At 54.1% G+C, this 24,207-nt stretch overlaps 1 protein-coding gene across 1 annotated transcript in view; it reads right to left on the reverse strand.

Moving 5' to 3' along the window:
• Positions 1 to 24,207, reverse strand: part of LOC132382788 (excitatory amino acid transporter 2-like) — a 172,050-nt gene that overhangs the window by 38,622 nt on the left and 109,221 nt on the right. Inside the window, exons 2-3 of the mRNA XM_059953250.1 lie at positions 3,459 to 3,622; positions 2,560 to 2,740 (exon numbers count right to left, since the gene is read on the reverse strand). Coding sequence (XP_059809233.1) covers positions 2,560 to 2,740; positions 3,459 to 3,622 — 345 coding nt within the window. The remainder of the gene's footprint in view (positions 1 to 2,559; positions 2,741 to 3,458; positions 3,623 to 24,207) is intronic.

Consider the following 24,207-nt stretch of genomic DNA (forward strand, 5'->3'; position numbering starts at 1 on the left):
GCTTTCCTTACGACCCCACCTACCTGTGATGCCACTTTCAGAGAATTATGGACCTGTGTTTCCAGATCCCTTCGTTCTAGTGAACTCCTCAATGCCCTACAGTCATTGTGTAAGATCTACCCTCACACTTGTCTGCATCTGCCGTCCTTCAGCCCATCTTTCCAGCTGATGCAGATCCTCCGGCAAGCCATAATAGATTTACTTGTTATGCATAACACCCCCAATCTTGCAAATTTGCTGATCCAGTTGACCACAGCTTCATTGATATAGACGACAAACAAGAACCGATCCCAGCAGCACACACTAGTCACAGATCTCCTGTTAGAAAGGCAACCATCTATACCAATCTCTGGCTTCTGCCACAAAGCCGATATCTAATCCAATTTGAATGCCGAGGACTGAAACTTTCTGACTGACCTCCCCCGTGGGACCTTGTCAAATGCCTTGCTAAATCCACTGCCGTGCATTCATCAGCTTTCTTGGTAACTTCCTCAAAAAAACTCAATAAGATTGGTTAGACATGACTAGCATACACGAAGCCTTGCTGACTATCCTTAAACAGTCCACGTCTGCAGAAATAGTTATATATCCCATCCCTTAGAATAACTTCCCTACAAATGATGTCAGACCTGCTGGCCTATAATTTCCTGGTATATGTTTAGAGACTTTTTTTTTAAACAGCAGAACAACATTGGCTATCCTCCAAACCTCAGGTACATCTCCTGTCATGAAGTATGATTTAAATATCTCTACTAGGGCCCCGACAATTTCTGCACTTGCCACCAGTAGAATCCAAGGGAACACTATGTCAGGCCCTGGGGATTTATCCATCCTGATTTCCCTCAGAATAGCAAACATCTGCTCCTCTGTAAATCTGTACATAGTCCATGAAGTTGATGCCACTTTTCCTCACTTCTATAGACTCTGTATCCATCTCCCGAGTAAATAGTCCTTATCCTGTCATTTTCGTCAGTTCAAAAGGTTCAGTGCTCAGAACAAATGACACTGTCTCCCATTAAAGTCACAAGGCATTCAATATTAATTACATTAATGCTTTGGTTGGTTTTCGTTAGCATTAAGTCCACATTCTGCTCTGGGATTGGAATTGAGGGAACGGGAGACGGGAATGACGATGCAGCAGGAGGAAGTGGGAGACGGGAATGGTGGTGTAGCGGGGGAAACAGGAGATGGGAATGGCGGTGTAGCAGGGGGAAGTGGGAGACGGGAATGGTGATGTAGCGGGGGAAACAGGAGATGGGAATGGCGGTGTAGCAGGGGGAAGTGGGAGACGGGAATGGTGGTGTAGCAGGGGGAAGTGGGAGACGGGAATGGTGGTGTAGCAGGGGGAAACAGGAGATGGGAATGGAGATGCAGCAGGGGGAAGTGGGAGATGGGAATGGTGGTGTAGCAGGGGGAAACAGGAGATGGGAATGGAGATGCAGCAGGGGGAAGTGGGAGATGGGAATGGCAATGTAGCAGGGGGAAACAGGAGATGGGAATGGCGGTGTAGCAGGGGGAAGTGGGAGACGGGAATGGTGGTGTAGCAGGGGGAAGTGGGAGATGGGAATGGTGGTGTAGCAGGGGGAAACAGGAGATGGGAATGGCGGTGTAGCAGGGGGAAGTGGGAGACGGGAATGGTGATGTAGCGGGGGAAACAGGAGATGGGAATGGCGGTGTAGCAGGGGGAAGTGGGAGACGGGAATGGTGGTGTAGCGGGGGAAGTGGGAGACGGGAATGGTGGTGTAGTGGGAGGAAACAGGAGATGGAAATGGAGATGCAGCAGGGGGAAGTAGGAGATGGGAATGGTGGTGTAGCAGGGGGAAGTGGGAGATGGGAATGGTGGTGTAGCAGGGGGAAGTGGGAGATGGGAATGGTGGTGTAGCAGGGGGAAGTGGGAGATGGGAATGGTGGCATAGCAGGAGGAAACAGGAGATGGGAATGGAGATGCAGCAGGGGGAAGTAGGAGATGGGAATGGCGGTGTAGCAGGGGGAAGTGGGAGACGGGAATGGCGGTGTAGCAGGAGGAAACAGGAGATGGGAATGGAGATGCAGCAGGGGGAAGTAGGAGATGGGAATGGCGGTGTAGCAGGGGGAAGTGGGAGACGGGAATGGCGGTGTAGCAGGGGGAAACAGGAGATGGGAATGGCGGTATAGCAGGGGGAAGTGGGAGATGGGAATGGTGGTGTAGCAGGGGGAAGTGGGAGATGGGAATGGCGGTGTAGCAGGGGGAAACAGGAGATGGGAATGGCTGTGTAGCAGGGGGAAGTGGGAGATGGGAATGGTGGTGTAGCGGGAAGTGGGAGACGGGAATGGCGGTGTAGCAGGAGGAAACAGGAGATGGGAATGGCGGTGTAGCAGGGGGAAGTGGGAGACGGGAATGGTGGTGTAGCAGGGGGAAGTGGGAGGCAGAAATGGTGGTGTAGCGGGAAGTGGGAGATGGGAATGGCGGTGTAGCAGGAGGAAACAGGAGATGGGAATGGAGATGCAGCAGGGGGAAGTGGGAGACGGGAATGGCGGTGTAGCAGGGGGAAGTGGGAGACGGGAATGGCGATTACTCACCTGTGATGAGGCTGGAGACAATGAGAGGAAGAATAAGCATCTTCAGCATCCTCATGAGGATGTCTCCCGGGAAGGAGAGCAGGAGCAGAACGTTGGGGCCCAGGTCGGGCACCATGCGCAGGAGGCATCCGAACACGGCGCCCAGCACCACACCTGGAGCACACAGGATCGAAACCAGGAGCTAAGCCCAGGCCGAGACAGCACACGCACACAAGGAGGAGAGATTTGCATCTATATAGCGCCCTTTGCTACCCCAGGCCACCCTGCGGCAGACCCATAGCACGGCACCCAGACCCTCTCGCCTGTTTCCACACACAAGAACAAGATTCATTGTAAATGGTCATACTTCAGCTCACAAGCGTAAAGGAGAATGGAGTGATAGCTACTCTAGATCCAATGCAGCTTGAAAAAAACACTTAGCATAAAGAACACAATAAAAAAGCAAGAAAAATACACAATAAATAAATATTAAAGTAATCCTATAAAATACAATGCACAAGTAACTGTTATATACATGGAATGATTGTGTGGACGAGGGGTGAATGATAAGTTCGTGGCCTAAGGTAGAAGGAGATGAGTTATTAACTTCAAACTTTCTGCATAGTCACTCAAAGAGTTGACCTGCACGTGCCTGTAAAGAGAGCTGTAAAACTCATCTCTTTCTACCTTAGGCCACAAACTTATCAATCACCCTCCCCACCCCACCCCCACACCGTACATAAGGTAATGTTAAGCGCTGTGTCTGTAGTGGTGGTGCGGTGGGTCACTAAGTGGAAGTGTTGATTGGCCTGAATGCTTTTGTTCGAGTCTGATGGTCCTGGTGTGGGCGCGGTGTATTTTCTACCCTGATGGGAACAGGACGAACAGCCCATGAGCAGGGTGGCTGGGATTCTTCTGACTTTGTTGGCCTTTTTCCCAGCACCTTTCTGTGTATCTGACCCTGACAGCGGTAGCCTGGTGCCGGCGACGCACTGGGCTGTCTTGCCTGGCCTTCCTGTCCGCCACAGTGCGGTTTCAGCAACGCCCGGCTGATGCAGCGCGTTAGGGTGCTCTCCGCCGCGACCTGTGGGAGATCATGAGTTAACTTTGGAGAGGGCGCCAAAGAAGGTTTGTGAGTATTGACCAGCTCTCTTCAACCTCCTCAGAAAGTGGAGGAGTTGTTGAGCTTTTCCAACTGTGCTCAGGGATCATGAGAGGTTGTGTGAGAAGTGCTCTCCCAGGAGTTTGAAACCGTTCCTAGTCTCCGCTGCTGTGCCGCCAGAGTGATGCTGATTGAGAGTTAGTTATTGCTCCGACAACTGAGGACAACTCATTTGTTCCTGTCATATAACAGGGTTACTTCATACTTACAGATGTTAAATCTCACCTAAAAGACAGATCGCAGCAAGTCATCTGTCACCGTGTCCACACTGTGAATGCAGGGCACTACGGTGTGTTGTAAGACAGGAGGGCCTTGTGGTGCAAGATTATAATTCTGTGAAAATGGAGCCACAAGTAGACAGGGCAGTGAAGAAAGGTTTGGGCCCATCAAGGAGCAGAGTACAAGAGTGCAGGCTTGCACCTTATTGTCTACACTTTCTCTGTAACTGTCACACTCCCCTCTGCATGGGTTTCCCTTCTGTTAGCTCAATGCAAAACTGTACGAAGATCTGTGTGGATGCTTTTCACTGCACTTCTGTACGCGTGAAGATAATAAACCAATGTTACCTGTTTACAGCGGGGCAACTTAGGCGTGGTACTGTAGCATAGTGGTTAGCGTAGAACTTCACTGCGCCAGCGATCGGGGTTCAAATCCTGGCGTTGTCTCTAAGGAGTCTGTACATTCTCCCTATGACCACGTGGGTTTCCTCTGGGTGCTCCGGTTTCCTCCCACAAGCCAAAGATGTATAGGTTAGGATCCGTGAGTTGTGGGTGTCAGCAGGGTGGTGACACCTCCGGGCTGCCCCTAGCGCGTCCTCGGACTGTCTTGGCTGCTAATGCGAATGGCTCATTTCACTGTGTGTTTCAAGGTGCAAGTGACAAATAAAGCTAGTCTTTATCTCTTTAAGTTTGTTGAGGTCTTCATTTTACCGAGCTGACCACCAAGGTGTGGGAAGTGGACCACATTTTCCAGGGTCCCTCCATGAACCTTCGCTGTCACAAGCCAGGTGGGAAGCGTGGTACGGCATCTTGGCCTTGCAGTGTGGCTGTAAGACCCATTTTATATGTTTAATAGTTTATAGAAAGAGAAGGGTGAAGAGTCATTCCTGGCCTGGGTTTTCCTGGAGATATGGTGTTGGTATTGGCTTGGCTTTGTTGTTGTCACATGTACTGAGTACAATGCATGGCCATGGGAGCAGGTGTTGGATGGTCGTATGACCAACTGGTGCATATCACAAGTCCTGGTTATGCGACCACTGACACCAGGCAGACAATCTCTGAAGAGTGTTGATAATGGCTGGCGTCACCCGTCTTGTAAAGGCACTGCCCAGGAGAAGGCAACGGCAAACCACTTCTGTGGAAAGATTTGCCAGGAACAATCATGGTCGTGAGACGATGATGATGACAGGGAGGGTAAATACGAGCAAGCCTTTTCCACTGAGACTAGGACTAGAGCTCATGGGTTAAGGGTGAAAGGTGAAATGTTTAAGGGGGAACTTCCTCACTCGGAGGGTGGTGAAACGAGCTGTCAGCTGTCATAGTCATATGACACGGCACATAATGATGATGTCACCCAACACAGCACATAATGATGATGACAAGAGTACAGTCTTGCATACTGTTCATACAGAGCAAATCATTACAGAGTGCGTTGAGGTAGAATAAGGTAAAAAAATAAAAATGCAACAATGAAAGAGTGCCATGCAGGTCAACAATAACATGGGAGTAACTAAGTCATCAGAGTTTGTGGGGTTTGCTTTTGAGAGTGTAGGCCTCCCTCAGCAGCGGGCTACAACATCAGCCTCACTGTGGTATTGGAGTAGAACTTAAAGGCTTTGGCCTTTAACCTTTGTATTCCTACAAATACCATTAACGTTGCAACCAAAAATATTCTGACAATGCAAGCTCAGAATAGATTTTCCAAGACCCAAGTATAATGTTTAATTCTGAAAGCCAGTCACTGGGTGGGGTGGTGATTGATTCCTCGAGGAATTGTCGGACATATGTTGATTTGCTTGCGACACTGAATGGCTTCGCCACAACAGTGTCTACCTTCCTCCACATACTGACACGAGGCTGATTAAAGCAAAGATAACAGCCGTTCCAGGGATTTATACCCTCTTTCATTTCTTACTTACCTCAGATTGACGCAGAAACATTGAGGGCCTAATGAAATTCAAATCCCTTCTGATCAAGAAGCAATTAGTTGACCATCAAAGAGATCACAGCGAACATGAAGTAATGGTGTATGCTCGGATTCAAGGAAGATCATGTGATGCTGGTGTTGAGGTCCCTAATCTTCTTTTAAACAACTACAGTTATCTTGAAAATTGCCGCATAATCTTTAGCATTAAAATGGGCGATAGATAGATAGATTTATTGATCCCAAAGGAAATTACGGTGTCATAGTGGCATCACAAGTGCACAGATATACAAATATACAAATATTAAAAGAGAAGTAAGAAAATTTTTTTTAAAAAGTTACCTCAAACAGTCTAACCGGTTATCACTTCCCTGGCTGTAGGCTGACTCATTACAGAGCCAAATGGCCGCGGGTAAGAATGACCTTAGTCTGTTACTAAGAGTGCTCCTCTGTTCAGCCAAGGTGGCACGCAGAGGGTGAGAAACATTGCCCAGAATTGCCAGGATTTTCCTTAGGGTCCTTTGTTCTACCACAACCTCCAGTGAGTCCAGTTTGACTCCTATAACAGAGCCGGCCTTTCTCATCAGTTTATTGAGCCTGTTGGCATCACCCGTGTTTATGCCATTGCCCCAGCACACCACCGCACAGAAGATTGTACTGGCGACAACAGGCTGGTGGAACACGCGGAGAGGCCTGCAAGGTGCTGGTATGGTGACCGTCATCCCTCGGCTACACAGCTCACTGTGTAGCCCACACACAAACTGGTGCTCGTCTTCCCTCCCTCCTTCAGAAAGATATCTCTCTGCCCGTTATCTCTTAGAAGGAGAGCTATAAACTTAATCAAAGTCAAAGTCAGAGGGTGAAAGATGAAATATTTAAGGGGAACTTCACTTAGGGGGCAGTGTGGTGTGGAACGAGCTACCAGTGGAAGTGGTGGATGCAGGTCTGATTGGAATATTTAAGAGAAGTTTGGATAAGTACATGGATGGGAGGGGTATGGTCCAGCTACAGGTCGATGGGACTAGGCAGAATAATAGTTCGGCACAGACTAGATGGGCTGAAGGGTTGTAGTGTTCTATGATGCTTTGACTCTTTGATATCATATTCTACCTTGAGATTTTCTTGCAGGCATGTACAGGAAATAAAGAAATACAACAGAATTTATGAAAAACAATACTCAAACGAAGACTGACAAACAACCAACGTGCAAAAGAAGCAGCTAAATAAAATATAAATAATATTGGGAACCTGAGATGTAGAGTCCTTGAAAGTGACTCTGTAGGTTGTGGAATTACAGACCTGAGTGAAGTGACCCATGCCAGTTCAGAAGCCTGATGGTTGTAGGGTGCTAATGGCTCCTGAACCTGGTGAGGATGGACCTAAGGCTCCTGTACCTCCTGGCCGATGGGCGTAGTGAAAAGAGGGGCAGGTTGGCGGGGGTCCTTGATGATGATCCTCCTAAGGGTTAGGGGAATTATGTGTACACTGACCATTCTCTCTCAGTCCCTCTCTCAGGAAAATATTTGTTCATTGGCTCCTCCTTCCTCTGCCTCAGGGCTCAGATCAGCACAAGGTTCCTCTGTCCCTCTTTGGGATATTAACTCCGTCTTAGGCAGTCATCAGTGTTGAGGACAAATGGTTCCCACAAACCAGGGACAGGGTGAAATGGTTCCCACAAACCAGGGACAGGGTAAACTGGTTCCCACAAACCAGGGACAGAGTGAACTGGTTCCCACAAATCAGGGACAGGGTGAACTGGTTCCCACAAACCAGGGACAGGGTGAACTGGTTCCCACGAACAAGGGACAGGGAGAGCTTGTTCCCACAAACCAGGGACAGGGTGAACTGGTTCCCACTAACCAGGGACGGGGAGAGCTGGTTCCACAAACCAGGGACAGGGGGAACTGGATCCCACTAACCAGGGACGGGGAGAGCTGCTTCCCACTAACCAGGGACAGAGTGAGCTGGTTCCACAAACCAGGGACAGGGTGAACTGGTTCCCACAAACCAGGGACAGAGTGAACTGGTTCCCACAAACCAGGGACAGGGGGAACTGGTTCCACAAACCAGGGACAGGGTGAACTGGTTCCCACAAACCAGCGACAGGGTGGACTGGTTCCACAAACCAGGGACAGGGTGAACTGGTTCCCACAAACCAGGGACAGGGGGAACTGGTTCCACAAACCAGGGACAGGGTGAACTGGTTCCCACAAACCAGCGACAGGGTGAACTGGTTCCACAGACCAGGGACAGGGTGAACTGGTTCCACAAACCAGGGACAGGGAGAGTTGGTTCCCACAAACCAGGGACAGGGTGAACTGGTTCCCACAAACCAGGGACAGGGTGAATTGGTTCCACATACCAGGGACAGGGTGAACTAGTTCCACAAACCAGGGACAGGGAGAGTTGGTTCCCACAAACCAGGGACAGGGTGAACTGGTTCCCACAAACCAGGGACAGGGTGAACTGGTTCCACAAACCAGGGACAGGGTGAACTGGTTCCCCACAAACCAGGGACAGGGTGAACTGGTTCCCACTAACCAGGGACAGGGTGAACTGGTTCCACAAACCAGGGAAAGGGTGAACTGGTTCCCACAAACCAGGGACAGGGTGAACTGGTCCCACAAACCAGGGACAGGGAAAACTGGTTCCCTCAAACCAGGGACAGGGTGAGCTGGTTCCCACAAACCAGGGACGGGGTGAACTGGTTCCACAAATCAGGTACAGGGAGAGTTGGTTCCCACAAACTAGGGACAGGGTGAACAGGTTCCCACAAACCAGGGACGGGGTGAACTGGTTCCCACAAATCAGGGACAGGGTGAACTGGTTCCCACAAACCAGGGACAGGGTGAACTGGTTCCCAAAAACCAGGCACAGGGAGAGTTGGTTCCACTAACCAGGGACAGGGTGAAGTGGTTCCACAAACCAGGGACAGGGTGAACTGGTTCCCACAAACAAGGGACAGGGAGAACTGGTTCCACTAACCAGGGACAGGGTGAACTGGTTCCCACAAACCAGGGACAGGGAGAACTGGTTCCACTAACCAGGGACAGGGTGAACTGGTTCCACAAACCAGGGACGGGGTGAACTGGTTCCGCAAACCAGGGACAGGGAGAGTTGGTTCCCACAGACCAGGGACAGAGTGAACTGGTTCCACAAACCAGGGACGGGGTGAACTGGTTCCCACAAACCAGGGACAGGGAGAGTTGGTTCCCACAAACCAGGGACAGGGTGAACTGGTTCCACGAACCAGGGACAGGGTGAACTGGTTCCACAAACCAGGGACAGGGTGAACTGGTTCCCACAAATCAGGGGCAGGGTGAACTGGTTCCCACAAGCCAGGGACAGGGTGAACTGGTTCCCACAAACCAGGGACGGGGTGAACTGGTTCCACTAACCAGGGACAGAGTGAACTGGTTCCACAAAACAGGGACAGGGTGAACTGGTTCCCACAAACCAGGGACGGGGAGAACTGGTTCCCACAAGCCAGGGACAGGGTGAACTGGTTCCACTAACCAGGGACAGGGTGAACTGGTTCCCACAAACCAGGGACAGGGTGAGCTGGTTCCCACAAGCAAGGGACAGGGTGAACTGGTTCCCACAAATCAGGGACAGGGTGAACTGGTTCCCACAAACCAGGGACAGGGTGAACTGGTTCCCCACAAATCAGGGACGGGGTGAACTGGTTCCCACAAACCAGGGATGGGGTGAACTGGTTCCCACAAACCAGGGACAGGGTGAATTGGTTCCACTAACCACGGTCGGGGTGAACTGGTTCCCACAAACCAGGGACAGGGTGAGCTGGTTCCACAAACCAGGGACGGTGTGAACTGGTTCCCACAAGCCAGGGACAGGGTGAACTGGTTCCCACAAACCAGGGACAGGGTGAACTGGTTCCACAAACCAGGGACAGGATGAACTGGTTCCCACAATCCAAGGACGGGGTGAACTGGTTCCACTAACCAGGGACAGGGTGAACTGGTTCCCACAAACCAGGGACAGGGTGAACTGGTTCCACAAACCAGGGACAGGGTGAACTGGTTCCCACAATCCAAGGACGGGGTGAACTGGTTCCACTAACCAGGGACAGGGTGAACTGGTTCCCACAAACCAGGGACAGGGTGAACTGGTTCCACTAACCAGGGACAGGGTGAACTGGTTCCCGCAAACCAGGGACAGGGAGAACTGGTTCCACTAACCAGGGACAGGCTGAACTGGTTCCCACAAACCAGGGACAGGGTGAACTGGTTCCACTAACCAGGGACAGGGTGAACTGGTTCCCACAAACCAGGGACAGGGAGAACTGGTTCCACTAACCAGGGACAGGGTGAACTGGTTCCCGCAAACCAGGGACAGGGAGAACTGGTTCCACTAACCAGGGACAGGGTGAACTGGTTCCCACAAACCAGGGACAGGGTGAACTGGTTCCCGCAAACCAGGGACAGGGAGAAATGGTTCCACAAACCAGGGACGGGGTGAACTGGTTCCACTAACCAGGGACAGGGTGAACTGGTTCCCGCAAACCAGGGACCGGGAGAACTGGTTCCACTAACCAGGGACAGGGTGAACTGTTTCCCACGAACCAGGGACAGGGAGAACTGGTTCCACAAACCAGGGACGGGGTGAGCTGGTTCCACTAACCAGGGACAGGGTGAACTGGTTCCCGCAAACCAGGGACAGGGAGAACTGGTTCCACTAACCAGGGACAGGGTGAACTGGTTCCCACAAACCAGGGACAGGGAGAACTGGTTCCACTAACCAGGGACAGGGTGAACTGGTTCCCACTAACCTGGGACAGGGTGAACTGGTTCCACAAACCGGGGACAGGGTGAACTGGTTCCACAAACCAGGGACGGGGTGAACTGGTTCCCACAATCCAAGGACGGGGTGAACTGGTTCCACTAACCAGGGACAGGGTGAACTGGTTCCCACAAACCAGGGACAGGGTGAACTGGTTCCACTAACCAGGGACAGGGTGAACTGGTTCCCACAAGCCAGGGACAGGGTGAACTGGTTCCCACAAACCAGGGACAGGGTGAACTGGTTCCACAAACCAGGGACAGGGTGAACTGGTTCCCACAATCCAAGGACGGGGTGAACTGGTTCCACTAACCAGGGACAGGGTGAACTGGTTCCCACAAACCAGGGACAGGGTGAACTGGTTCCACTAACCAGGGACAGGGTGAACTGGTTCCCACAAACCAGGGACAGTGTGAATTGGTTCCACTAACCACGGTCGGGGTGAACTGGTTCCCACAAACCAGGGACAGGGTGAGCTGGTTCCACAAACCAGGGACGGTGTGAACTGGTTCCCACAAGCCAGGGACAGGGTGAACTGGTTCCCGCAAACCAGGGACAGGGAGAACTGGTTCCCACAAACCAGGGACAGGGAGAGTTGGTTCCCACAAACCAGGGACAGGGTGAACTGGTTCCACGAACCAGGGACAGGGTGAACTGGTTCCACAAACCAGGGACAGGGTGAACTGGTTCCCACAAATCAGGGACAGGGTGAACTGGTTCCCACAAGCCAGGGACAGGGTGAACTGGTTCCCACAAACCAGGGACGGGGTGAACTGGTTCCACTAACCAGGGACAGAGTGAACTGGTTCCACAAAACAGGGACAGGGTGAACTGGTTCCCACAAACCAGGGACGGGGAGAACTGGTTCCCACAAGCCAGGGACAGGGTGAACTGGTTCCACTAACCAGGGACAGGGTGAACTGGTTCCCACAAACCAGGGACAGGGTGAGCTGGTTCCCACAAGCAAGGGACAGGGTGAACTGGTTCCCACAAATCAGGGACAGGGTGAACTGGTTCCCACAAACCAGGGACAGGGTGAACTGGTTCCCCACAAATCAGGGACGGGGTGAACTGGTTCCCACAAACCAGGGATGGGGTGAACTGGTTCCCACAAACCAGGGACAGGGTGAATTGGTTCCACTAACAACGGTCGGGGTGAACTGGTTCCCACAAACCAGGGACAGGGTGAGCTGGTTCCACAAACCAGGGACGGTGTGAACTGGTTCCCACAAGCCAGGGACAGGGTGAACTGGTTCCCACAAACCAGGGACAGGGTGAACTGGTTCCACAAACCAGGGACAGGATGAACTGGTTCCCACAATCCAAGGACGGGGTGAACTGGTTCCACTAACCAGGGACAGGGTGAACTGGTTCCCACAAACCAGGGACAGGGTGAACTGGTTCCACAAACCAGGGACAGGGTGTACTGGTTCCCACAATCCAAGGACGGGGTGAACTGGTTCCACTAACCAGGGACAGGGTGAACTGGTTCCCACAAACCAGGGACAGGGTGAACTGGTTCCACTAACCAGGGACAGGGTGAACTGGTTCCCGCAAACCAGGGACAGGGAGAACTGGTTCCACTAACCAGGGACAGGCTGAACTGGTTCCCACAAACCAGGGACAGGGTGAACTGGTTCCACTAACCAGGGACAGGGTGAACTGGTTCCCACAAACCAGGGACAGGGAGAACTGGTTCCACTAACCAGGGACAGGGTGAACTGGTTCCCGCAAACCAGGGACAGGGAGAACTGGTTCCACTAACCAGGGACAGGGTGAACTGGTTCCCACAAACCAGGGACAGGGTGAACTGGTTCCCGCAAACCAGGGACAGGGAGAAATGGTTCCACAAACCAGGGACGGGGTGAACTGGTTCCACTAACCAGGGACAGGGTGAACTGGTTCCCGCAAACCAGGGACCGGGAGAACTGGTTCCACTAACCAGGGACAGGGTGAACTGTTTCCCACGAACCAGGGACAGGGAGAACTGGTTCCACAAACCAGGGACGGGGTGAGCTGGTTCCACTAACCAGGGACAGGGTGAACTGGTTCCCGCAAACCAGGGACAGGGAGAACTGGTTCCACTAACCAGGGACAGGGTGAACTGGTTCCCACAAACCAGGGACAGGGAGAACTGGTTCCACTAACCAGGGACAGGGTGAACTGGTTCCCACTAACCTGGGACAGGGTGAACTGGTTCCACAAACCGGGGACAGGGTGAACTGGTTCCACAAACCAGGGACGGGGTGAACTGGTTCCCACAATCCAAGGACGGGGTGAACTGGTTCCACTAACCAGGGACAGGGTGAACTGGTTCCCACAAACCAGGGACAGGGTGAACTGGTTCCACTAACCAGGGACAGGGTGAACTGGTTCCCACAAGCCAGGGACAGGGTGAACTGGTTCCCACAAACCAGGGACAGGGTGAACTGGTTCCACAAACCAGGGACAGGGTGAACTGGTTCCCACAATCCAAGGACGGGGTGAACTGGTTCCACTAACCAGGGACAGGGTGAACTGGTTCCCACAAACCAGGGACAGGGTGAACTGGTTCCACTAACCAGGGACAGGGTGAACTGGTTCCCACAAACCAGGGACAGTGTGAATTGGTTCCACTAACCACGGTCGGGGTGAACTGGTTCCCACAAACCAGGGACAGGGTGAGCTGGTTCCACAAACCAGGGACGGTGTGAACTGGTTCCCACAAGCCAGGGACAGGGTGAACTGGTTCCCGCAAACCAGGGACAGGGAGAACTGGTTCCACTAACCAGGGACAGGGTGAACTGGTTCCCACAAACCAGGGACAGGGAGAACTGGTTCCACTAACCAGGGACAGGGTGAACTGGTTCCACTAACCAGGGACAGGGTGAACTGGTTCCCGCAAACCAGGGACAGGGAGAACTGGTTCCACTAACCAGGGACAGGGTGAACTGGTTCCCACTAACCTGGGACAGGGTGAACTGGTTCCACAAACCAGGGACAGGGTGAACTGGTTCCACAAACCAGGGACGGGGTGAACTGGTTCCCACAATCCAAGGACGGGGTGAACTGGTTCCACTAACCAGGGACAGGGTGAACTGGTTCCCACAAACCAGGGACAGGGTGAACTGGTTCCACTAACCAGGGACAGGGTGAACTGGTTCCCACAAGCCAGGGACAGGGTGAACTGGTTCCCACAAACCAGGGACAGGGTGAACTGGTTCCACAAACCAGGGACAGGGTGAACTGGTTCCCACAATCCAAGGACGGGGTGAACTGGTTCCACTAACCAGGGACAGGGTGAACTGGTTCCCACAAACCAGGGACAGGGTGAACTGGTTCCACTAACCAGGGACAGGGTGAACTGGTTCCCACAAACCAGGGACAGGGTGAATTGGTTCCACTAACCACGGTCGGGGTGAACTGGTTCCCACAAACCAGGGACAGGGTGAGCTGGTTCCACAAACCAGGGACGGTGTGAACTGGTTCCCACAAGCCAGGGACAGGGTGAACTGGTTCCCACAAACCAGGGACAGGGTGAACTGGTTCCACAAACCAGGGACAGGGTGAACTGGTTCCCACAATCCAAGGACGGGGTGAACTGGTTCCACTAACCAGGGACAGGGTGAACTGGTTCCCACAAACCAGGGACAGGGTGAACTGGTTCCACAAACCAGGGACAGGGTGAACTGGTTCCCACAATCCAAGGACGGGGTGAACTTGTTCCACTAACCAGGGACAGGGTGAACTGGTTCCCACAAACCAGGGACAGGGTGAACAGGTTCCACTAACCAGGGACAGGGTGAACTGGTTCCCGCAAATCAGGGACAGGGAGAACTGGTTCCACTAACCAGGGACAGGGTGAACTGGTTCCCACAAACCAGGGACAGGGTGAACTGGTTCCACTAACCAGGGACAGGGTGAACTGGTTCCCACAAACCAGGGACAGGGAGAACTGGTTCCACTAACCAGGGACAGGGTGAACTGGTTCCCGCAAACCAGGGACAGGGAGAACTGGTTCCACTAACCAGGGACAGGGTGAACTGGTTCCCACAAACCAGGGACAGGGTGAACTGGTTCCCGCAAACCAGGGACAGGGTGAACTGGTTCCCGCAAACCAGGGACAGGGAGAAATGGTTCCACAAACCAGGGACGGGGTGAACTGGTTCCACTAACCAGGGACAGGGTGAACTGGTTCCCGCAAACCAGGGACAGGGAGAACTGGTTCCACTAACAAGGGACAGGGTGAACTGGTTCCCACAAACCAGGGACAGGGAGAACTGGTTCCACGAACCAGGGACAGGGTGAACTGGTTCCCACAAACCAGGGACAGGGTGAGCTGGTTCCACAAACCAGGGACGGTGTGAACTGGTTCCCACAAGCCAGGGACAGGGTGAACTGGTTCCACTAACCAGGGACAGGGTGAACTGGTTCCCACAAACCAGGGACAGGGTGAACTGGTTCCACAAACCAGGGACAGGGTGAACTGGTTCCCACAATCCAAGGACGGGGTGAACTGGTTCCACTAACCAGGGACAGGGTGAACTGGTTCCCACAAACCAGGGACAGGGTGAACTGGTTCCACTAACCAGGGACAGGGTGAACTGGTTCCCACAAACCAGGGACAGGGTGAATTGGTTCCACTAACCACGGTCGGGGTGAACTGGTTCCCACAAACCAGGGACAGGGTGAGCTGGTTCCACAAACCAGGGACGGTGTGAACTGGTTCCCACAAGCCAGGGACAGGGTGAACTGGTTCCCACAAACCAGGGACAGGGTGAACTGGTTCCACAAACCAGGGACAGGGTGAACTGGTTCCCACAATCCAAGGACGGGGTGAACTGGTTCCACTAACCAGGGACAGGGTGAACTGGTTCCCACAAACCAGGGACAGGGTGAACTGGTTCCACAAACCAGGGACAGGGTGAACTGGTTCCCACAATCCAAGGACGGGGTGAACTTGTTCCACTAACCAGGGACAGGGTGAACTGGTTCCCACAAACCAGGGACAGGGTGAACAGGTTCCACTAACCAGGGACAGGGTGAACTGGTTCCCGCAAATCAGGGACAGGGAGAACTGGTTCCACTAACCAGGGACAGGGTGAACTGGTTCCCACAAACCAGGGACAGGGTGAACTGGTTCCACTAACCAGGGACAGGGTGAACTGGTTCCCACAAACCAGGGACAGGGAGAACTGGTTCCACTAACCAGGGACAGGGTGAACTGGTTCCCGCAAACCAGGGACAGGGAGAACTGGTTCCACTAACCAGGGACAGGGTGAACTGGTTCCCACAAACCAGGGACAGGGTGAACTGGTTCCCGCAAACCAGGGACAGGGTGAACTGGTTCCCGCAAACCAGGGACAGGGAGAAATGGTTCCACAAACCAGGGACGGGGTGAACTGGTTCCACTAACCAGGGACAGGGTGAACTGGTTCCCGCAAACCAGGGACAGGGAGAACTGGTTCCACTAACAAGGGACAGGGTGAACTGGTTCCCACAAACCAGGGACAGGGAGAACTGGTTCCACGAACCAGGGACAGGGTGAACTGGTTCCCACAAACCAGGGACAGGGTGAGCTGGTTCCACAAACCAGGGACGGTGTGAACTGGTTCCCACAAGCCAGGGACAGGGTGAACTGGTTCCACTAACCAGGGACAGGGTGAACTGGTTCCCACAAACCAGGGACAGGGTGAGCTGGATCCCACAAGCAAGGGACAGGGTGAACTGGTTCCCACAAATCAGGGACAGGGTGAACTGGTTCCCACAAACCAGGGACAGGGTGAACTGGTTCCCACAAACCAGGGACAGGGTGAACTGGTTCCCCACAAATCAGGGACGGGGTGAACTGGTTCCCACAAACCAGGGATGGGGTGAACTGGTTCCCACAAACCAGGGACAGGGTGAATTGGTTCCACTAACCACGGTCGGGGTGAACTGGTTCCCACAAACCAGGGACAGGGTGAGCTGGTTCCACAAACCAGGGACGGTGTGAACTGGTTCCCACAAGCCAGGGACAGGGTGAACTGGTTCCCACAAACCAGGGACAGGGAGAACTGGTTCCACTAACCAGGGACAGGGTGAACTGGTTCCCGCAAACCAGGGACAGGGAGAACTGGTTCCACTAACCAGGGACAGGGTGAACTGGTTCCCACAAACCAGGGACAGGGTGAACTGGTTCCCGCAAACCAGGGACAGGGTGAACTGGTTCCCGCAAACCAGGGACAGGGAGAAATGGTTCCACAAACCAGGGACGGGGTGAACTGGTTCCACTAACCAGGGACAGGGTGAACTGGTTCCCGCAAACCAGGGACAGGGAGAACTGGTTCCACTAACAAGGGACAGGGTGAACTGGTTCCCACAAACCAGGGACAGGGAGAACTGGTTCCACTAACCAGGGACAGGGTGAACTGGTTCCCACAAACCAGGGACAGGGTGAGCTGGTTCCACAAACCAGGGACGGTGTGAACTGGTTCCCACAAGCCAGGGACAGGGTGAACTGGTTCCACTAACCAGGGACAGGGTGAACTGGTTCCCACAAACCAGGGACAGGGTGAGCTGGATCCCACAAGCAAGGGACAGGGTGAACTGGTTCCCACAAATCAGGGACAGGGTGAACTGGTTCCCACAAACCAGGGACAGGGTGAACTGGTTCCCACAAACCAGGGACAGGGTGAACTGGTTCCCCACAAATCAGGGACGGGGTGAACTGGTTCCCACAAACCAGGGATGGGGTGAACTGGTTCCCACAAACCAGGGACAGGGTGAATTGGTTCCACTAACCACGGTCGGGGTGAACTGGTTCCCACAAACCAGGGACAGGGTGAGCTGGTTCCACAAACCAGGGACGGTGTGAACTGGTTCCCACAAGCCAGGGACAGGGTGAACTGGTTCCCACAAACCAGGGACAGGGTGAACTGGTTCCACAAACCAGGGACAGGATGAACTGGTTCCCACAATCCAAGGACGGGGTGAACTGGTTCCACTAACCAGGGACAGGGTGAACTGGTTCCCACAAACCAGGGACAGGGTGAACTGGTTCCACAAACCAGGGACAGGGTGAACTGGTTCCCACAATCCAAGGACGGGGAGAACTGGTTCCACTAACCAGGGACAGGGTGAACTGGTTCCCACAAACCAGGGACAGGGTGAACTGGTTCCACTAACCAGGGACAGGGTGAACTGGTTCCCGCAAACCAGGGACAGGGAGAACTGGTTCCACTAACCAGGGACAGGCTGAACTGGTTCCCACAAACCAGGGACAGGGTGAACTGGTTCCACTAACCAGGGACAGGGTGAACTGGTTCCCACAAACCAGGGACAGGGAGAACTGGTTCCACTAACCAGGGACAGGGTGAACTGGTTCCCGCAAACCAGGGACAGGGAGAACTGGTTCCACTAACCAGGGACAGGGTGAACTGGTTCCCACAAACCAGGGACAGGGTGAACTGGTTCCCGCAAACCAGGGACAGGGAGAAATGGTTCCACAAACCAGGGACGGGGTGAACTGGTTCCACTAACCAGGGACAGGGTGAACTGGTTCCCGCAAACCAGGGACCGGGAGAACTGGTTCCACTAACCAGGGACAGGGTGAACTGTTTCCCACGAACCAGGGACAGGGAGAACTGGTTCCACAAACCAGGGACGGGGTGAGCTGGTTCCACTAACCAGGGACAGGGTGAACTGGTTCCCGCAAACCAGGGACAGGGAGAACTGGTTCCACTAACCAGGGACAGGGTGAACTGGTTCCCACAAACCAGGGACAGGGAGAACTGGTTCCACTAACCAGGGACAGGGTGAACTGGTTCCCACTAACCTGGGACAGGGTGAACTGGTTCCACAAACCGGGGACAGGGTGAACTGGTTCCACAAACCAGGGACGGGGTGAACTGGTTCCCACAATCCAAGGACGGGGTGAACTGGTTCCACTAACCAGGGACAGGGTGAACTGGTTCCCACAATCCAGGGACAGGGTGAACTGGTTCCACTAACCAGGGACAGGGTGAACTGGTTCCCACAAGCCAGGGACAGGGTGAACTGGTTCCCACAAACCAGGGACAGGGTGAACTGGTTCCACAAACCAGGGACAGGGTGAACTGGTTCCCACAATCCAAGGACGGGGTGAACTGGTTCCACTAACCAGGGACAGGGTGAACTGGTTCCCACAAACCAGGGACAGGGTGAACTGGTTCCACTAACCAGGGACAGGGTGAACTGGTTCCCACAAACCAGGGACAGTGTGAATTGGTTCCACTAACCACGGTCGGGGTGAACTGGTTCCCACAAACCAGGGACAGGGTGAGCTGGTTCCACAAACCAGGGACGGTGTGAACTGGTTCCCACAAGCCAGGGACAGGGTGAACTGGTTCCCGCAAACCAGGGACAGGGAGAACTGGTTCCACTAACCAGGGACAGGGTGAACTGGTTCCCACAAACCAGGGACAGGGAGAACTGGTTCCACTAACCAGGGACAGGGTGAACTGGTTCCACTAACCAGGGACAGGGTGAACTGGTTCCCGCAAACCAGGGACAGGGAGAACTGGTTCCACTAACCAGGGACAGGGTGAACTGGTTCCCACTAACCTGGGACAGGGTGAACTGGTTCCACAAACCAGGGACAGGGTGAACTGGTTCCACAAACCAGGGACGGGGTGAACTGGTTCCCACAATCCAAGGACGGGGTGAACTGGTTCCACTAACCAGGGACAGGGTGAACTGGTTCCCACAAACCAGGGACAGGGTGAACTGGTTCCACTAACCAGGGACAGGGTGAACTGGTTCCCACAAGCCAGGGACAGGGTGAACTGGTTCCACAAACCAGGGACAGGGTGAACTGGTTCCCACAATCCAAGGACGGGGTGAACTGGTTCCACTAACCAGGGACAGGGTGAACTGGTTCCCACAAACCAGGGACAGGGTGAACTGGTTCCACTAACCAGGGACAGGGTGAACTGGTTCCCACAAACCAGGGACAGGGAGAATTGGTTCCACTAACCACGGTCGGGGTGAACTGGTTCCCACAAACCAGGGACAGGGTGAGCTGGTTCCACAAACCAGGGACGGTGTGAACTGGTTCCCACAAGCCAGGGACAGGGTGAACTGGTTCCCACAAACCAGGGACAGGGTGAACTGGTTCCACAAACCAGGGACAGGGTGAACTGGTTCCCACAATCCAAGGACGGGGTGAACTGGTTCCACTAACCAGGGACAGGGTGAACTGGTTCCCACAAACCAGGGACAGGGTGAACTGGTTCCACAAACCAGGGACAGGGTGAACTGGTTCCCACAATCCAAGGACGGGGTGAACTGGTTCCACTAACCAGGGACAGGGTGAACTGGTTCCCACAAACCAGGGACAGGGTGAACAGGTTCCACTAACCAGGGACAGGGTGAACTGGTTCCCGCAAATCAGGGACAGGGAGAACTGGTTCCACTAACCAGGGACAGGGTGAACTGGTTCCCACAAACCAGGGACAGGGTGAACTGGTTCCACTAACCAGGGACAGGGTGAACTGGTTCCCACAAACCAGGGACAGGGAGAACTGGTTCCACTAACCAGGGACAGAGTGAACTGGTTCCCGCAAACCAGGGACAGGGAGAACTGGTTCCACTAACCAGGGACAGGGTGAACTGGTTCCCACAAACCAGGGACAGGGTGAACTGGTTCCCGCAAACCAGGGACAGGGTGAACTGGTTCCCGCAAACCAGGGACAGGGAGAAATGGTTCCACAAACCAGGGACGGGGTGAACTGGTTCCACTAACCAGGGACAGGGTGAACTGGTTCCCGCAAACCAGGGACAGGGAGAACTGGTTCCACTAACAAGGGACAGGGTGAACTGGTTCCCACAAACCAGGGACAGGGAGAACTGGTTCCACTAACCAGGGACAGGGTGAACTGGTTCCCACAAACCAGGGACAGGGTGAGCTGGTTCCACAAACCAGGGACGGTGTGAACTGGTTCCCACAAGCCAGGGACAGGGTGAACTGGTTCGCACAAACCAGGGACAGGGTGAACTGGTTCCACAAACCAGGGACAGGGTGAACTGGTTCCCACAATCCAAGGACGGGGTGAACTGGTTCCACTAACCAGGGACAGGGTGAACTGGTTCCCACAAACCAGGGACAGGGTGAACTGGTTCCACAAACCAGGGACAGGGTGAACTGGTTCCCATAATCCAAGGACGGGGTGAACTGGTTCCACTAACCAGGGACAGGGTGAACTGGTTCCCACAAACCAGGGACAGGGTGAACTGGTTCCACTAACCAGGGACAGGGTGAACTGGTTCCCGCAAACCAGGGACAGGGAGAACTGGTTCCACTAACCAGGGACAGGCTGAACTGGTTCCCACAAACCAGGGACAGGGTGAACTGGTTCCACTAACCAGGGACAGGGTGAACTGGTTCCCACAAACCAGGGACAGGGAGAACTGGTTCCACTAACCAGGGACAGGGTGAACTGGTTCCCGCAAACCAGGGACAGGGAGAACTGGTTCCACTAACCAGGGACAGGGTGAACTGGTTCCCACAAACCAGGGACAGGGTGAACTGGTTCCCGCAAACCAGGGACAGTGAGAAATGGTTCCACAAACCAGGGACGGGGTGAACTGGTTCCACTAACCAGGGACAGGGTGAACTGGTTCCCGCAAACCAGGGACCGGGAGAACTGGTTCCACTAACCAGGGACAGGGTGAACTGTTTCCCACAAACCAGGGACAGGGAGAACTGGTTCCACAAACCAGGGACGGGGTGAGCTGGTTCCACTAACCAGGGACAGGGTGAACTGGTTCCCGCAAACCAGGGACAGGGAGAACTGGTTCCACTAACCAGGGACAGGGTGAACTGGTTCCCACAAACCAGGGACAGGGAGAACTGTTTCCACTAACCAGGGACAGGGTGAACTGGTTCCCACTAACCTGGGTCAGGGTGAACTGGTTCCACAAACCAGGGACAGGGTGAACTGGTTCCACAAACCAGGGACGGGGTGAACTGGTTCCCACAATCCAAGGACGGGGTGAACTGGTTCCACTAACCAGGGACAGGGTGAACTGGTTCCCACAAACCAGGGACAGGGTGAACTGGTTCCACTAACCAGGGACAGGGTGAACAGGTTCCCACAAGCCAGGGACAGGGTGAACTGTTTCCCACAAACCAGGGACAGGGTGAACTGGTTCCACAAACCAGGGACAGGGTGAACTGGTTCCCACAATCCAAGGACGGGGTGAACTGGTTCCACTAACCAGGGACAGGGTGAACTGGTTCCGACAAACCAGGGACAGGGTGAACTGGTTCCACAAACCAGGGACAGGGTGAACTGGTTCCACAAACCAGGGACGGGGTGAACTGGTTCCCACAATCCAAGGACGGGGTGAACTGGTTCCACTAACCAGGGACAAGGGGAACTGGTTCCCACAAACCAGGGACAGGGTGAACTGGTTCCACTAACCAGGGACAGGGTGAACTGGTTCCCACAAACCAGGGACAGGGTGAATTGGTTCCACTAACCACGGTCGGGGTGAACTGGTTCCCACAAACCAGGGACAGGGTGAGCTGGTTCCACAAACCAGGGACGGTGTGAACTGGTTCCCACAAGCCAGGGACAGGGTGAACTGGTTCCCACAAACCAGGGACAGGGTGAACTGGTTCCACAAACCAGGGACAGGGTGAACTGGTTCCCACAATCCAAGGACGGGGTGAACTGGTTCCACTAACCAGGGACAGGGTGAACTGGTTCCCACAAACCAGGGACAGGGTGAACTGGTTCCACAAACCAGGGACAGGGTGAACTGGTTCCCACAATCCAAGGACGGGTTGAACTGGTTCCACTAACCAGGGACAGGGTGAACTGGTTCCCACAAACCAGGGACAGGGTGAACAGGTTCCACTAACCAGGGACAGGGTGAACTGGTTCCCGCAAATCAGGGACAGGGAGAACTGGTTCCACTAACCAGGGACAGGGTGAACTGGTTCCCACAAACCAGGGACAGGGTGAACTGGTTCCACTAACCAGGGACAGGGTGAACTGGTTCCCACAAACCAGGGACAGGGAGAACTGGTTCCACTAACCAGGGACAGGGTGAACTGGTTCCCGCAAACCAGGGACAGGGAGAACTGGTTCCACTAACCAGGGACAGGGTGAACTGGTTCCCACAAACCAGAGACAGGGTGAACTGGTTCCCGCAAACCAGGGACAGGGTGAACTGGTTCCCGCAAACCAGGGACAGGGAGAAATGGTTCCACAAACCAGGGACGGGGTGAACTGGTTCCACTAACCAGGGACAGGGTGAACTGGTTCCCGCAAACCAGGGACAGGGAGAACTGGTTCCACTAACAAGGGACAGGGTGAACTGGTTCCCACAAACCAGGGACAGGGAGAACTGGTTCCACTAACCAGGGACAGGGTGAACTGGTTCCCACAAACCAGGGACAGGGTGAGGTGGTTCCACAAACCAGGGACGGTGTGAACTGGTTCCCACAAGCCAGGGACAGGGTGAACTGGTTCCCACAAACCAGGGACAGGGTGAACTGGTTCCACAAACCAGGGACAGGGTGAACTGGTTCCCACAATCCAAGGACGGGGTGAACTGGTTCCACTAACCAGGGACAGGGTGAACTGGTTCCCACAAACCAGGGACAGGGTGAACTGGTTCCACAAACCAGGGACAGGGTGAACTGGTTCCCACAATGCAAGGACGGGGTGAACTGGTTCCACTAACCAGGGACAGGGTGAACTGGTTCCCACAAACCAGGGACAGGGTGAACTGGTTCCACTAACCAGGGACAGGGTGAACTGGTTCCCGCAAACCAGGGACAGGGAGAACTGGTTCCACTAACCAGGGACAGGCTGAACTGGTTCCCACAAACCAGGGACAGGGTGAACTGGTTCCACTAACCAGGGACAGGGTGAACTGGTTCCCACAAACCAGGGACAGGGAGAACTGGTTCCACTAACCAGGGACAGGGTGAACTGGTTCCCGCAAACCAGGGACAGGGAGAACTGGTTCCACTAACCAGGGACAGGGTGAACTGGTTCCCACAAACCAGGGACAGGGTGAACTGGTTCCCGCAAACCAGGGACAGGGAGAAATGGTTCCACAAACCAGGGACGGGGTGAACTGGTTCCACTAACAAGTGACAGGGTGAACTGGTTCCCACAAACCAGGGACAGGGAGAACTGGTTCCACTAACCAGGGACAGGGTGAACTGGTTCCCACAAACCAGGGACAGGGTGAGGTGGTTCCACAAACCAGGGACGGTGTGAACTGGTTCCCACAAGCCAGGGACAGGGTGAACTGGTTCCCACAAACCAGGGACAGGGTGAACTGGTTCCACAAACCAGGGACAGGGTGAACTGGTTCCCACAATCCAAGGACGGGGTGAACTGGTTCCACTAACCAGGGACAGGGTGAACTGGTTCCCACAAACCAGGGACAGGGTGAACTGGTTCCACAAACCAGGGACAGGGTGAACTGGTTCCCGCAATGCAAGGACGGGGTGAACTTGTTCCACTAACCAGGGACAGGGTGAACTGGTTCCCACAAACCAGGGACAGGGTGAACTGGTTCCACTAACCAGGGACAGGGTGAAC

This window comes from Hypanus sabinus, chromosome 29 (assembly GCF_030144855.1).
Source record: "Hypanus sabinus isolate sHypSab1 chromosome 29, sHypSab1.hap1, whole genome shotgun sequence".
Classification (NCBI taxonomy): Eukaryota; Metazoa; Chordata; class Chondrichthyes; order Myliobatiformes; family Dasyatidae; genus Hypanus; species Hypanus sabinus.